Genomic DNA, 17,503 nt, shown 5'->3' with positions numbered 1-17,503 from the left:
GCCAGTAACCACCAACAAAGTATAATACTCGTGACAAGATTAAAAGCAGAATTATTATTTTAAAATATGATTATTTATATAAACACAAATATTCAAATATTTGCACATGTATATTTACCTTCGAACTGGATGTCCATTCCATATTAGATTTTTTCTCAGTGTTGCATGCCAATTCTTCTGGAGGACATTCTATTAAACTGTCTCCATGTATATCATTTCTGCACAAAGGGCACTTAGCATGAGGCTACATAAGAAAGAACAAAGTACGAATGACACTTAACAAAAGGAACAGAAATATAAATTTGCCTAAAATGTTTAAAAGGCAAGGTAAATTCCATATCCCTAATAGCATTTTATTAAACCTTTTATTAGATTCATCCATTTGAGATAAATCTGTACATGCTGAACTTCAGGCAGATATAATGTTCTAATGCAGAAGTGGGATTGGTAAGAGAGCGAAAGTAGGTAATCCTGACTAGCAGCAAGAGCTTGAAACAATAAATATTATTTTCAGCCACATAAAGAAACTAGGAATAACAGTTTCTTGAGCTAATTAAAATTCAGCATATCAACTGAAACTACTCTTTAGAAGAAAACCAATTCCTTCTTAATAGCTTATAAAGTAGTTCAGATGTGTTAAGTCCTAGCAGGTTCATTCAAAGCAGTTGTCTGTTGTGTCTATTTTGTACCAAGGCATACCAATAAGACTATCTCTAAAATAACTACATACCAAATACCATTATAATAAAAAAGATTCTCAAACTATGTACAATCAAGACGTGCATTTTCCCCTATATGTATATTACCTCTCCACAAAAATGTTTAAAAAAATTGTACCTTAAAAGGACTGCTTAAAGGATTATTCCACTTCACACAAATTTAGACCTACCTCGCCATAACAGTCCAATAGCCATGGCATGGCAACTAAGCTGTTGAAATATGGCAAAGACAAACTGAGATGTGCTTTAAGTGTACAATACCACTGAATCTTGAACTTCTAAGTTTAAAAAAAATCATGTAAGGCATCTCATTAATAATTTTTATATTTTAGATATACTGGATAAATAAAAATACATTATAAAAATTGATCTGTTTTACTAGAAAATTTTAAATTACCTTTGTGTCTCACATTATAAGTCTATTTCTTAGAAATGATCTGAAGAGTCAGTAGAATTAAAACACTGACTATGAAATATACCTCCAAAGCTATGTCTTTTTATATGACAAAAGCTTAGTTACATGAAATATAAACAGTGATAAAATTAACTATAAAATGTGCACTAGCAAACCCAAGTGAAAAACTCCTTATAGTCTTTGCTGGGCTTGGGTTTTCATTATACTCAACACTGGAACTCCACACCATCAAACACTGAATTTGTACTAGGCATAAAACTCACCTGCTCATTCTGAATGACTTGACAAATACAAGGTTTACAGAAGACATGTGCACAATGTGTTATGACAGGAGCCATTAAAGAGTCCAAGCAAATTGCACATTCTTCATCAGAACCTGAGCTCAGAATTAACTTCATCTTCTTTATTAACTTCTTCCGTAGTTCTTCAGGTGTATCATTCCCTAGAGAAAAGGCTGAATAATTAATTTCAGAGGAAGACTTGTAATAAGACTAGACAATCTTAATCTTCCTTATATAGGGAAAAGTTTTGCTTGGGTAGTTCTTAGTCTTTTATTTTTTTATCATAGGTAAAAAGCATGATTTAAATTTGAAATTTTAAGAAAAATTCAGAAGTTCCACATAACATACCTTACACAGAAACAATATTATAACACAATCTGCAGGTACTGCCATAGAATAAAAGGCTGATGCGATTTGATCCTTTCTTCTAAGACTATCATTGGAAATCCTGGAAAACCTCATTAATATTCCACTTCATTGTTACAGAGATTTTTGAGTATATTTCTAGTTGAGTCCTATACTAAAAATCAATGTTCATTTGACAAACCAAATTTAGGCCACATGAATAATTTCTTATTTTGACTTAAATATCTCTAACAAATACAATGTGTAAACCAATCACATTTACCTACCTGAGGGACCACTGGAAGACACTGCATTTGCAAGAAGGTGTGTATGACAACAAATCTGCCGCAATCTAAGCAGAAGACCCAGGACATCTGCATAGTGTGCAAGGACAGTCCCTTCATTAAAATACCTAGAGGTAAAAATGTTAAATACTATGAAGGCCTCTAAACAATAGTATTTCCTATTCTAAAACAGCACACACACACACACAAAAATAACACTGTTCTCTTCTTCCCTAGAAATCACTTCAAAACAAGAATGGAAAACAGAAAAGTAAACTCTTACCTTTAATGAAACCACGAGAGATTTACACCAATAAAGCAAAGTATATGAGAAATGGCTGCAAACTACAAGTAATGTCAAACAGGAAAATAATGAGAGATATGACTGCAGATCTCAAGCAGACCTGCCAGAGCACAAATCTTCAAAATAGACAGCATGCCCTAAGGAGAAAGCCACCATCTCTTACACGCAGCAACAAAAACAGGGTGTGTGGCTCATGGCTTGAACATCCCAGGACAAGTTTATACCAGGAAAAAGGGAAGACAAACTGAATAAGGAAACACACTGACCTACTGTGTTTTTTCTTTTAGAAAATACTACAAGCACAGCATTCCATATCATAGGGAACCCTAAAGCTTCCAATCTCCGTTGAAAGAACTCACATGTAACACCCTGATATATTTCCTACCAGTCAAGCATACAGCTATGATTCCTGTCCCTTTGTATGATGAATCTCTTGCAAACAGCTAGTCCAGAAAGAACTCAATACATTCATATAAGAGTAATAATCAGCACAGATCAAGGAAGAAAACAAATAGCATCAAAACAAAACTCACCAGAAAAAAGTTTCCACAGAACAAATTAAAAATTATGACCAAGAATTCTGCCATAATACCACTCAATAAAACAGTTAGTTCCTCCTAAAAAAAAACACCAATAGCTTAAGGCAGAGACAAAACTTTGAAAAGGTATGGCAAAACAAAACAGAGATCAAAAATGGGCTGGTACAGCTAAAGAGTGAGAAAGAGAAAAGTGAACTATCAGAGAAAGCCACAGGAAACCCAGCATAAAAGAGACTGTGTGGGTGTCTGCTCAGTCGCTTCAGTTACGTCTGACTCTTCGCAACCATATGGACTATAGCCCACCAGGCTCCTCTTCCATGGGATTCTCCAGGCAAGAATACTGGAGTGGGTTACCATGTCCTTCTCCAGGGATTCTTCCCCATATAGGTATCAAACCCCTGTCTCCTGCATTGCAGGTGGATTCTTTACCACTGAGCCACTGGACTAGCCACTGATAAAAACACAGGAAAGAATGTGGGAAACAGGATTGAGAAAAGCAAAATTAAACAGAAAAATATAAAAGATTAGAGTAAAATGATACCTATGAAAAAACAAAGACTATCCAACCTACACAGAGAAATAAAATAATGGAGCAGAAAGCAATATTTAAGAAAACTTTCCCAAAGTGGGGTACAGGGGAATCCTGGAGTCTACAGATTTAAATGGTACCACCTGTTCCAGGAAAAAAATAATCAACAGAGAGAGGTCCTGGTAAAATTGCTTGACTTTAAAGAAAAGAATAAAAATAAAATCAAGGTTTTCAAGGGAAAGATTCAATATAAAATACAGAAAAAAAGACAATAAAGTTTCTGAAGGAAGAATGAGTGATCCAAAAATTATATACCAAGGCAATCTGATATTTTAGTATTAAAGCAATAGAAGAAATATAGCCTAATGGTTAAGAGGACAGACTCCAGAGCTAAACTATCTGAATTCAAAACCTGACTCTGTCAGTTTAACTGTGAAACCTTGGGCAGGTTTCTCAACCTGTGCCTTGAGCTTCCTCAGTTGTAACAGTGGCATAATATATACCTAATAGGATTGCTATATTAAAAAAGTTACCATATGCAAAGCATTTACAACAGTGCTGAACTACAATGAATGACATATATGTGCTAATATTATTAGTAAGGGTAGTAGTATGGCAACAAATGCTTCTCAGTACTCAAGAATGCAGGCTTCCCAGGTGGCACAGTAGTAAAGAATTCACCCACCAACACAGGAAATGGATACCCACTCCAGTATTCTTGCCTGGGCAGTCTACACAGTCCATAGAGTCACAAAGAGTCAAATGCAAATGAGCACGCACATAACAATAACATTCAAAAATGCAAGGAACAGGCAATATAAAGATTAAACTTACAAATTCTAGAATCAAACTGCCTGAGTTTAAGCACCAGCTCTGTCATTAGCTGTGTGACACAAGGTAAGTCAACTAACTGCCTCTGTGCCTCAGATTCTTCGTCAGTAAAATGTAGGTAATCTTTGTACTGACTTAACAGAACTGCTGTGAATTAATACACATAAAGCACTCTCAGATGATTGCATTAACACCTAGTAACTGCTCAATGTTTGTAAATGTATTACCTAATAAGATATTTTTAAAATACTTATTTAAGAACAGTTTCAATAAAGATTTTTTTTCAACCTTTCAAATACAATAACATTTACCAATAGTCTAACTACTTCTTGGCATCACTTCTTACACTGAAAATCATTATTTCAGTTTAAGAAATTCCTTTTGAGTGCCAGATACTGAAGTAGAAGCCTCCTCCTACCTCACCAGCTACTTCTGTCTAGTTAGAACTCTTCTCTAACTTCACTCACTCTCTTGGTGACCTTATCCAGTCCCCTGGTTTTAATTATCATTTACACACAGGTGACTTTCAAATTTGTATCAAACCAAGATAATTCCTATGAACGCTAACCTCATATCCAACCAAGTATGTGACATCTCCAGTTGGAAAACACACAGGGATCACAGAATCAATGTGTCCAAAGTGGAGTTTCTTATTTTCCCTGAAAAAATTCTACTCCTCCCATAGACATATTCTGCAAATGGCAATTTCATCCTTCTAGTCACTCACGTGAAAAACCTTGCAATAATCTTCCACTTCTCTCACACCGCACACTATATAAAATCAGCAAGTTCTGTTGGCTCTCCCTTCAAATATAACAAAATCTAGGCATTTCTCACCCTCCTCATCACTATTACTGCAGTAAGAAAATACCATCATCTCTTACTTTGATTACTGCCACTGTTCTCCCTGCGCTAACTCGCTTCAGTCATGTCCGACTCTTTGCAACCCCATGGATGGTAGCCCACCAGGCTCCTCTGTTCATGGGGATTCTTCAGGCAAGAAGACTGGAGTGAGTTGCCGTGCCCTCCCCCAGGGGATCTTCCCAACCCAGGGATCGAACCTGTGGTTCTTATGTCTCCTGCACTGGCCGGCAGTTGCTTTACCACTAGTGCCACCTGAGAAGTCCCAACTGTTCTCCCTATTTATGCCTTATTACTAAATAACACAACAGCCAGTGATACTTTTAAATAAAAATAAAATTAAGTCACTCCTGCGGTTCAAAACACTTCAGAGGCTCCTAAATCTCATAAACAGTAAAAGCCAAAGTTCCTAAAATATGCCACAATGCCTTACATAATTGTCACCCGCCTCTACTCCAACAGCTCTCTACCATCATTACTATTTTCCACCTTGCTCATATTATCCAGCCACAATTGCCTCTTTGTTGCTCAAGTTCCTCAGGTTTACTCCCAACTCAGGACCTTTACACTTGCTGTTCCCCTCTGCCAGAAATGTCCCTTAGCCCCAATCTTCTTTAAATCCTTTCCCATGTATTACGTTCTTGGTGAAATAATCTTCCCTGAACGCTATAAAAATTTCAAGTTTTAGTCTTTAATAGGTTTCTTTTCCCTATGTATACTTCTTTCAATGCTTTTAATCTTCTCCCATGTCACAAAAACGGCAATAGAAGCAAGCAAGGTCTTCTGACTAAGCAATTCAAAACTTGCCATTTCACATAAACTTTTTTCCCTAACTGTAGGAGTTACTTACGTAGTGAATTATAATACTATTTCACTCCAATTATTAATTTATAAAAAAGTAGTTTGAATACTTAAAAACAAATTATACTTCAGTGTACTGAAGGCTTTTATAACTTACATTTCTAAAAAGGCTCTTCAATTAAAGTTAACAAAGAAAAAAACTGATTTCTAAAATGACTTTCTTTCTCCATACCTTCCAATAGTAGCTTTGCCTTCATTTTTCACGGACTGGTAAATCTTTCTCTCTTCATCTGAAAGTGTAATGTGCTGAATAAATACTTTACGTTCTGGTAACTCCAAAACAGGTTTTCCTTTAATTTTGCTTGTCTTTGTTCTTCTAAGTGTAATATTTTTAATTAGGGACTGCAAACGCCTAGTCAAAATAAAACAAATAATTACGTAACTTTTCATTCCTATATAAGTTGATTCAATGAGAACAAAAATAAATATATTAATCTGTTAGTTTTATAAACTTAGTAAAGATTTGAAAAAAAATGTTTAGGGATTTTTATCCAATCTGATAATGACAGACATTTTCTACAGAGAAAATCAGAGCAACAAAATGCATCTAAATTTGCTCTCAATTCAGTACCTGTCACAGTTTAATCTTTTATTCTGTCCTTATTTTTCTTACACTCATCTCCCCATTTTTCTAATCACTAACCATTTTTCTCAATTCTGTCAACTCTATCACCCAATGTTTGACACTCAAATTCTTAATAAGCACCTATTAAGCACAAGGCATTATACTAAGTATCATAAGTTCATAAATATGAGTAAGATCTTATCTTCAAAAAGCTTCTCCAGTAATATGAAAATCAAGGTACATAAGTAAGTAATTTTTATAAAATAATGAATACCAAAAATAAAAACATGATGTGACAATTCAGAAGAGGGAGTAGATTCTACAACCTTTACACTCTCTTTTCTCAGTATCAGGGAAAAAAAGAAAGCGTATCAACTCTTTAAAAAAAGATATTTTCCTAACACTGAAATATAAATACAATTTCTTAAATTAGAATTCAAATAGTTGACTCTAAGGAATCAAGTAGACAATACTGCAAGCTAGGTTAGTGGCTTTTGAACCTTTTTCACTATAACTCACAGTAAGAAGTCTATCCAACAAACATATACACAAACACACACAAGACAGAAATGAATATTTCACAAAATGATACTGTTTGTGATACACTTTGCTGTTTTATTAAATCTTCTACTCTATTTCATGTTATTTAATGAGCAGCTATAATGCTAGCTGTCATCTTGATGATTTTACAAACTGCTAATGAATCCTAAACCCTGTCTGAAACCCACCACTGTAGCAAAATATGTGTAGCAAAATACACGTTAGCCGAATACCTTGCTTTTAAAATGGCTATCACCAAGTTGACTTTTATGTTCTCAACTTTTATCTATCTCCACCAGAAACAACTTTCTCTCTTGTAGAAACTGTTGGTGATGCCACTGTATTATCACAACATTCAATTATCACTAAAACTATCTAATGCTTAAAACTTATCAGTTATGAAAATTTAGTGCATATTGGATTCTCTGAGCATATTTTTCCTATTACTATTTATTAATGGTGGTTTTGAGGGTAAGAGCAACACACAAAGACCATATAGCTCTACTCTTTCTTCACAGTTTTGACTAAAATCAGGGGAAAGTCTGATTAACTTTTTAGTGACAGTTAGAAATTTTCATCTCCATAAACAAGAATCATTAGATTTTGAGAGTCAAATGCATTAAGCTGTAAACATGTTTTGGAGAGGAAAGCCACAACAGTCAGGTTAAAGGGGTAATGAAAGTGGCAACTGGTTCAAGCTGCTAACAATTATTTATAACTATCAGTTGTGAAATTACTTACCTAAGTCCAGCTTCATCTCCCATTGTGACAGGACGCTGTATTGTTCTATGCCACCATTCTCTATCAACAAATGGTTTAAGTTTTAAAAAGGAAAGAAGAGACCACAAGTCCTTTAAAGAATTCTGAATTGGAGTGCCTAAAAAGAACATAAAACTCTTATAACTCTACAGCAAGAGTACACAATCAAAATATCCACCTGGCCCAATTAACTGAGACAACACTTGAAAATGGGCACTTAGTTCTAAGCATACCCACTATTAAGCTGTGACTATAATGCTTTGTTAAACACATACACAATCTCAAAATCCAGTCTGGCTCTAACTTTTAGCTCTCACTTGCCATGCTAACAAAAAGAACACAGATCCTGTAAACTTAACTTTCCCCTTATCAAGAACATTTGCTTATCAGATTTTTAAATTAGTAGCACTAGCAAGAAGAAAAAAACTAATTTTTGAGTTTATATTCTTGTCCCCATCTTCCAGTATAGGTTCACATGTAGCAAACAAGCTCCAAGATGGGAAGCAGAGAAATCAAGATTCTGATTGGAGAATTAAAGTGTCAAATCCAATACAAATTTTAAAAAATAATAAATAAAGTGTCAAATCCAATGTTGAAAAATTATTCTGGTGACTGTTCTATAAATAAACTATAATTCAAATGTTGCTGTATCATGGGAAGTTAAGAAAAAAAGTCATTTTATTAAATTATTTCTATAATTAATTTTTGGAGACTTTATATCCACTTCAAATTTACAAGTTACCTCATAACTTACTTAACAACATGTATTTTGGAATTAACTTTTCTAAAGTATATGCTATCTCAAAATCCAGTGAGATAGTATATGTTATCTCAAAATCCATATCATTACCTGTCAAAACCCATCTTCTTTCTGCTTCTAAATCAAGTACAGCTTTTGTTTGCTGAGCATTTGGATTTCGTATGGCATGTCCTTCATCCAGGATCACTCTTAGCCACCTTATGCTATGTAATGGACTATCACCCTTAGTCTGAAATAAATATTTCATATGAATTAAAAACACAGGAAATTAAGATAATACTTTATGTAATTTGATAATAATATGAGTTCTTATTTTTTAATATCATCACTTACTATGTGGTAGGTACTTCTTTAAGCATTACATACATTAAATTATTGAATGTTCACCAACTTATAAAGTATTATTATTCCTATTTTACAAATGAGAAAATTGAAGCACCAAGGTATGGTATATGTTGCTCAAAGTACCACAGCTAGGAAGTGCTGAGCTAGCATTCAAATCCAGGTTGTCTAGCTTTCTGCTGAGATCATGGTTCAAAACACTAAGTTATCATGCCTCAGAGTCAAACATATGACATATGATGTCAGCTATAAGAATTACTTGAATATAACAGAATGACTTTTTAATGTAAAAATCAATGTTCTTACCCGAAGACTAAAATGTTTATAATAAAGTATTTTGGAGAACATTTTCACTTAACAACTGGAATTAGACAATTGGAATCCTAAATGAATTGGGAAACTCCTAAGTTTCAGATATTAAAAAGGCTTATTTTTAAACAAACAATTATCAAATCATTGTGACAGAAAACAATATTTCAAGTTAGAAAAAGAATTCATTGACAAATTGCTGGATACACTTAAATTCAAATTTATAAATTCAAGTGGTCTAAATATAAAATATTCCTAAATTATTATCTAAAGGAAGTTGAACCTTCTTTTTTTCTGGCAAAATATTAAAAAACAATTTTCTCTTGTGGCGACTAGAAAGGCAGAAGCAGCATCACCCTCTAAGAGGTGACACCCAGGGCCTGCCCTCCACACCTGTACATGAGGGCCAGGCAGCCCCACACCCCAGAAGATCAGATGACGGGGTCCCCGCACTAGCTATGATCATAGCTGGAAGGACAGCTTGATGCTCAAGTTTCTCCATCTGTGCAGTGATGATGTGCCAAATTCCACATCTAAAGAAACCCATCAACTCCTGAAACAGAGATCCTTCATTTGGAGGTAGAGCCCACAGAAGGGATTCAGGGCACTCCCACCAGTTCCTGAAATTATATGCTGAGTTATGTGGATAGGTATGCATGTGAATGGTTCTGAAACAAGGGTCTAGAGCAGCACTGTCCAACAGGAATGTTGTGCAAGCACATATGTCATATTCAATTTTCCAGCAGCCACACTTAAGTAACAAGATGTAGGTAAAATTTATTTTAATAAAATATTTTACTTAAAAAATTTCCTATTTACTTCTTATATATTCAGAAAGAAAAAAAGTAAGAGTATAAAGCCTAAATTTTAGAACACTTTAGAAACCTGAAGCAATTTCTTAAATTCAACTTCTGAAAATCTCTGAGTATCAACACACTTACACCATAGTCATGAGTTAAAATATTGTATGTAGTCAAAACAATATCCTGTTTTGAAAGCAAGGTTGGGTCTCTAACACGATCAGGACCATAATAAACATAAAAATTCAAGTGCACATCTGATTTTATGTGTTGTCCAAACTGGTCCTAAAAGAAAATTAGAAATATTTTAATAATGAGAAGATTAGTATCAGGTTTAATACGTACATAAAATATACTGTCTTGGCAGTTTGACGAGTCAAACTACTAAAATCCCATAAAAACAAGTTTCACGAAATCTAAACTAAAACAACAATAACAATACTAATATTTTATTGCCAGAGAAACTGACATATTTACAGTGATAATACATTATATAAATTTTGCCTGGCCCTACCAGTGAGTGGCTGCTTCATCTTTAGAAGTTAAAAGAAGGCAATGGCAACCCACTACAGTACTCTTGCCTGGAAAATCCCATGGACGGCGGAGCCTGGTAGGCTGCAGTCCATGGGGTCGCTAAAAGTTGGACATGACTGAGTGACTTCACTTTCACTTTTCCCGTTCAATGGCAACCCACTCCAGTGTTCTTGCCTGGAGAATCCCAGGGACGGTGGGCTGCCATCTATGCGGTCGCACAGAGTCGGACACAACTGAAGCGACTTAGCAGCAACAGCAGCAGCAGCAAGCTCTTTTAAGACAGTAACTAGGTTTTCTTAAATTTAGTATTCTACAAAAAGGATCTTTAATGATTCCAGTTTAATCTTTAAAAATTAAACAATAAAAGAACAGTAAGGAATATTTTCATGAATGTAGGTAGAGTTTCAAGCACAGTATCCACTTTCATTCATTTATTATAAGACTACTATTTGTCAGGTATAAACTAGAAAGATGGTACAGCTAAAGAAAAAAATAAGACCAGGTTACTGCCCTCCTTAACAACACAATCAGTTTTTTAAACTTACAGAGTTTTTTGTTTGGGTTTTTTTTAACTTATGAAAACAACAGAGCTGAGAGATTCTGAGCAGGAAAAAAAAAAAAAAAGATGAGAAAGAGAAGACACTAAGGAGACATAGCTGGGAAACTATTAGGTGAAAAATGATGAAAGATGAAGACCTAAACCAGAATGGCAAAAGCCCAGAATGGAAACAGCTGATATGTACATGGACTGATGGGGACTTGAGAACTAATATGGAATATGAAGAAAAGGGAGAAATCAAAAGAAGACTCTGAAACTTAAAAAACTACTAGAAGAACTGTGTGATAATGATACAAAGAAGTTTTTAAAAAAATTAAGGAAAAACAGGCATAAAGATGAGAAAGAGGTAATGAGTATTACTATTTTAGACATTTTAAATTTTTGGTCACCTTAAAATATCTAACTGGAGAAATATACCACAAAAATTTAAATATTGGCCTATAATGCAAATGTAGATATAGACTTCAAAGTTATCAGTATCAGGACATGAAATCACTGGAATAAATAAGATGCTCTAAGGAAAACAAATACAATGATAAAGGTAGGTTTAGGGAAAGAGGCTAGAGAGAGCAATATTTAAAGGGCAAAGCTTATGCTTCTATTGGAGGATAAGACATGAGGTCTGAGGCACAATTTAAAATATTCCAGCAAAGAAAAATATAAAGCAAATGTGGCAAACTTTTGATTCTTAAATCTAGAGGACTAATATGAAAGAGGAGAATGAAAAAGTTGGCTTAAAGCTCAACATGCAGAAACTAAGACCATGGCATCCAGTCCCATCACTTCATAGCAAATAGATGGGGAAACAGTAGCAGACTTTATTTTGGGGGGCTCCAAAATCACTGCAGATGGTGACTGAAGCCATGAAATTAAAAGACGCTTACACCTGGGAAGGAAAGTTATGACCAACCTAGACAGCATATGAAAAAGCAGAGACATTCATTACTTTGCCAACAAAGATCCGTCTAGTCAAGGCTATGGTTTTTCCAGTAGTCCTGTATGGATGTGAGAGTTGGACTAATAAAGAAAGCTGAGCACCAAAGAATTGATGCTTTTGAACTGTGGTGTTGGAGAAGACTCCTGAGAGTCCCTTGGACTGCAAAGGAGTCCAACCAGCGCATCCTAAAGGAGATCAGTCCTGGGTGTTCACTGGAAGGACTGACGTTGAAGCTGACACTCCAATACTTCGGCCACCTGATGCGAAGAACTGACTCATTTGAAAAGACCCTGATGCTGGGAAAGACTGAAGGCGGGAAGAGAAGGGGACGACAGAGGATGAAACGGTTGGATGGCATCACCGACTCAATGGACATGAGTTTGGGTAAACTCCAAGAGTTGGTGATGGACAGGGAGGCCTGGCGTGCTGCAGTCCATGGGGTCACAAAGAGTTGGACACGACTAAGCGACTGAACTGAACTGAACATGGATCTCATTACAAATTTTTATAATACTTAAAAAAAAAAAAGCTTAGGAGAAAAAAGGCAGACTACATATGATGTATGGAAGAAGTGGAGAAAAACAATGGTCACTGGGGCAGCAACAAAATCTTGAGTGAAGGACCAAAGAATATCAAAGTTTTAAGACCAAATACAAGATTAATTTTTAAATTTGTAATTTATGCTCATTCCCTCTATTTACCAAAATGGTTAAAGATGATTTACAAAATAACACATAACAAAAAGTAATAAAAGGAAAACAAAAAAGAAAGTCAGTGCAGGGGAAAACATAAAGGGAATTCACTGGACACGGCAACAATGAAGTCTCTGACGAGACTAAGGAAGACAGGAGCAAAACCCAGACTTACTGTGAGCTAAAGAGAGAATGAAATCTGAAACAGCAAAGGCAAAAATATAAAGAAGAAAAAACATGAAACATTAAAGGTGAAAATGCAGAAATTTTATTAAGAAATCTTTATCAATTATCAACAGAATTTTATCAAGAATTTCATCAAGTGGAAAAGGAAAGGAGAAAGAGAACAGTATGAGAAAAGTCAATCAATGTGTTAGCCTTTAAATGGAACAGATAATATTTGTGGAAAATTAGACTTGACATAAAAGAAAATTAACTCTTGGTGAAAGAGAACCTATAGTATTGAGTTTGTAGTCACTGTGGTAGGTTGTATGTGTGTGTCTGTCTGCGTGAATGAAATAGGAGTTACTACTTAATTTTCCACTGGGACGACAGGTAACCTAAATAGCCCCCAAAATTATGTGGTGTATTTGGGATTGGTATTTTACTCCTTTAACTGGATTCTTTCCCACATCTGAAGACAAAGAAAGGAAGGAAAGGTTACTTCTAGCCTGCTTATTACAGTACTGTACAGTTATGTCACTGGGGGGCTTGGAAACCAGCAACTTGCAGAGATTACAAAATTCTAATTCTTATCCCTATATGCTCAACCATCACTCCTTTAAAATGAGACATAATCATTAAATATGAGACATACTCAAGAGAAAGCATTTGAAAATCAAAAGGATCTGAGTATGTTTCATGAAAGAGCCAGTGGAGAGAGACTGGATAACCAGACAAGAGGAAGAATAACAGACAAAATGCAAAAGCAGAAAGAGATGAAATCTAATGTACAGACTCATGTTCTGATCTTTATAAAGAGTAGGAACTCTTCCACGTCTGAGATAAAAGGAGGCAAGTTGAGGACAGATGCAGATAACCTTGCAGGTGGCAAGAATGGAAGTTCAAATCCAGTGGTCTTTATGTTCACAATGCTTTCAACAGTCATTATTTCATTAAAACATGCAGCTTGAAGGTCAAACTAGAAAGGAAATAGAATCAAGCTGCTCCTACACAAAAAAAGGCTCCATTCCAATGTAATGTTTTACAACAGAAAAGCAATCTCGAAGGAAAAAAAAAAGACTATATTTTCTGGCGAGTAGCTTAAAAGTATAGGCTCTAGAGTCAGAATGTTGGACACTATCTCCTTGCTCCATCATTTATTGGCTGGACGACCTTAGGCAAGTTATTTAACTTCTCTGTGTTTTAATCCAGTCACTTGGAAAATGAGAATACTAGTTATGAGGATTCATTGAGAAAATCTATGGGAAGAGTTTAGGAAAAACTGAGCATATAAGAGCTCATTAAATGTAATACGCTGTTAAAATAAACAAGTTATCATTAGTGGTGCGCTTCAGAAAGAGATTTCAACAGTTCATAAATATGGTGTGGTCTTAAACTATACACCTTTCCTACTTCAGGAGACAGAAAGGAAAGAGGCAGAAGTATAAGTCAAATCTTACAATAGCAACTGAAAATGTTTCTTTCTCTACTATACATTTTCAGAGAAAAACTACTTCAATTCAGTAAAAATAACCCCAAGTCAACTAACAATTATTTGAATTTAACTATAAAGTGCTAACCAACCGTATTTCTCCCAATGAATGACTCTCTTATAGTGTAAGACAAATATAAATTATATTTTTAAAGGGCTGTAAAGACTTACCATCCAGTTGCTTAACACAGAAAGTGGACAGATGATCAGTGTTGTTCTTGGTTTATCTTCAACATCAGTTTTCTTTGAACTCTCCACTGCAGATGCTCCTAAAAGAATGAATCAGCGACACATCCTTCAGCAGGTTTTTCTCAAACATACATGAAGTCAATAAAGATATGTCAAAAATGTGCCTCTATGAAGAGAAATTAGGAGTAATTAAAAAGAAACAAAAAAACTTCTGTTTCTAACCATAATGAAGTAACAGGAACTAGATTTTACCTTGCCACTTTATACAACTAAAAATCTGAATAGTGATTGTTTATGGGGAATGTAGAGAATGATAACTGAGAAAGGGCATAGGGAAGAAGTCTGGACTATCTCCTAATACTTGTTAGGTTATTCATAGTTATTAAAATTTGTTTTATGCAGTTTTCTGAATTTGTACTATAGTTAATGTGGTATCAGACTCCAAGATGGGCCCAAATGGTATCTATTTCCCCAAAGTCACAATCTTGTATAGCCCTCTTCCACATTCAACTAGACTTGGTGTATATGATCCCCTGGAGAAGGAAATGCCAACCCACTCCAGTATTCTTGCCTGGAAAATCCCATGGACAGAGGAGCCTGATGCGCTACAGTCCATGAGGTTGTGAAGAGTCAGACACAACTTAGCAACTAAACAACAACAATATGACCAACAGGATATGGTAGAAGTGATAGTGTATCACTTCTGAGATTGTTGTAAAAGACACAACTGACTCAGATGCCCACTCTGTCTAGTCAGCTTCTCTCTCTGATCACTCTCTAGTATCTCTGGGTTCACTGTATGGCTTACTTGTTCTCCAAGGTAATTTACAGTTCCGTACACTGTGTGTTCCTGTTCCTTGCCTATAAACTGAGATTTTTTTTGGGGGGGGGGGGCGGGGGATGGTGGGGCAGGCTGTGCCCCACAGCTTCTGAGATCTTGGTTTCCTGACCAGGGATCTAATCCTTGCTACCTGCATTAGAAGCACAGAGTTTTAACCACTGAACTGCCAGAGAAGTCCCACATTTCTTAAAATTTCTACAGTTAGGGTCAAGAGTAATCTAAAAAGAATTTTCTATTTTTAATTTTCTGATTTTAGACAAAACTTAACTCTTTCTCATCATTCTTTGCTAGTTCAAATATCACCTTCTTAAATAGGTTGTTGTTGTTTAGTTGCTCAATTGTGTCTGACTCTTTGTGACTCTATGGACTACAGCACACCAGGCTTCCCTGCCCTTTACCATCTCCCAGAGTTTGCTCAAATTCATGTCCTTTGAGTCAGTGATACCATCCAACCATCTTGTCCTCGCTCATCCCCTTTCCCTCCTGCCTTCAGTCTTTCCCAGCATCAGAGTCTTTTCCAGTAAGTCAGCTATTCCCATCAGGTGGCCAAAGTCCTGGAGTTTCAACTTCAGCATCAGTCCTTCCAATGAATATTCAGGACTGATTTCCTTTAGGATTAACTGGTTGGATCTCCTTGCAGTCCAAGGGACTCTCAAGAGTCTTCTCCAACACAGCAGCTTGAAAGCATCAGTTCTTCAGTGCTCCACATCCAAGGAGCAAGTGTCTTTTAATTTCATGGCTGCAGTCACCATGCACAGTAATTTTGGAGCCAAGAAAATAATCTGTCACTGTTTCCACTGTTTGCTCATCTATTTTCCATGAAGTGATGGGACCAGATGCCATGATCTTTGTTTTCTGAATGCTGAGTTTTAAGCCAGCTTTTTCACCCTCCTCTTTCATCTTCATCAAAAGAGTCTTTAGTTCCTCTTTGCTTTCTGCCATAAGGGTGGTGTCATCTGCACATCTGAGCTTATTGACACTTCTCCAGAAATCTTGATTCCAGTTTGTGCTTCATCCAGCCTGGCATTTTGCAGGATGTAATCTGCATATAAGTTAAATAAGCAGGGTGATAATATACAGCCTTGATGTACTCCTTTCGTAATTTTTAACCAGGAACCTAAGGTCAGTATTTATTTCACTATTTTCCTTTATTTTCTTCATGTTTGCTGCTCGCTAAGTCACTTCAGTTGTATCTGACTCTTTGCTACCCTATGGACTGTAGTTCACCAGGTTCCTCTGTCCATGGGGGGATCTTCCTGACCAAGGGATCAAACCAGAGTCTCTTGTGTCTCTTACACTGTAGGCGGATTCTTTACCAACTGAGCTACCAGGGAAGCTCCATTTTCAAAGTCCTTATTGAATTTGTTAAAATAATGATTATGCTTTACATTTTGGGTTTTTTGGCCCCCAAATATGTAGGATCTTAGCTCCCTGACCAGGGATTGACCTGAACCCCCTGAATTGGAAGGCAAAGTCTTAACCACTGCCCATAAGGAAAGTCTCATTCTATGTCTTTTGACTGGAACATCTGGTCCATAATTATTGATATATATCTATCTTCTTATTGCCATTTTGGTAGTTATTTTGGATTTCCTTTTGTAGGTCTTTTTTCCCCTTCTTTTGTTCTCTTATTATTTGATGACTATCTTTAGTGTTATACTTGCACTTCTTTTTCTTTTTTGTATGTATATTTTTTATAGATTTTGGTTTGCAATTACCATGAGGTTTTGTAAATCCTAAAGGAAATCAGTCCTGAATATTCTTTGGAAGGACTGATGCTGAAGCTGAAGCCCCAATACTCTGGCCACCTGATGCAAAGGACTGATGCACTGGAAAAGACCCTGACGCTGGGAAAGATTGAAGGCAGGAGGAGAAAGGGACAACAGAGGATGAGATGGCATCACCATCATTGGATGGCATCACTGACTCATTGCACATGAGTTTGAGTAAGCTCTGGGAGTTGGTGATGGACAGGGAAGCCTGGCATGCTGCAGTCCATGGGTCACAAAGAGTTGGACACAAATGAATGACTGAACTGAACTAATAAGGTTTT

At 35.9% G+C, this 17,503-nt stretch overlaps 1 protein-coding gene across 2 annotated transcripts in view; it reads right to left on the bottom strand.

Annotated features, from left to right (window-relative positions):
- Window positions 1-17,503, bottom strand: part of HLTF (helicase like transcription factor) — a 59,736-nt gene that overhangs the window by 8,463 nt on the left and 33,770 nt on the right. For both annotated transcript variants that reach the window (XM_012101702.5, XM_012101705.5), the window contains exons 14-21: window positions 14,592-14,689; window positions 10,186-10,329; window positions 8,684-8,822; window positions 7,816-7,951; window positions 6,142-6,321; window positions 2,048-2,172; window positions 1,398-1,576; window positions 119-244 (exon numbers count right to left, since the gene is read on the bottom strand). In XM_012101702.5, coding sequence (XP_011957092.1) covers window positions 119-244; window positions 1,398-1,576; window positions 2,048-2,172; window positions 6,142-6,321; window positions 7,816-7,951; window positions 8,684-8,822; window positions 10,186-10,329; window positions 14,592-14,689 — 1,127 coding nt within the window. The remainder of the gene's footprint in view (window positions 1-118; window positions 245-1,397; window positions 1,577-2,047; window positions 2,173-6,141; window positions 6,322-7,815; window positions 7,952-8,683; window positions 8,823-10,185; window positions 10,330-14,591; window positions 14,690-17,503) is intronic.

The sequence above is a fragment of the Ovis aries genome, chromosome 1 (genome assembly GCF_016772045.2).
Source record: "Ovis aries strain OAR_USU_Benz2616 breed Rambouillet chromosome 1, ARS-UI_Ramb_v3.0, whole genome shotgun sequence".
Classification (NCBI taxonomy): domain Eukaryota; kingdom Metazoa; phylum Chordata; class Mammalia; order Artiodactyla; family Bovidae; genus Ovis; species Ovis aries.
This window is presented reverse-complemented; position numbering and strand designations above follow the sequence as displayed.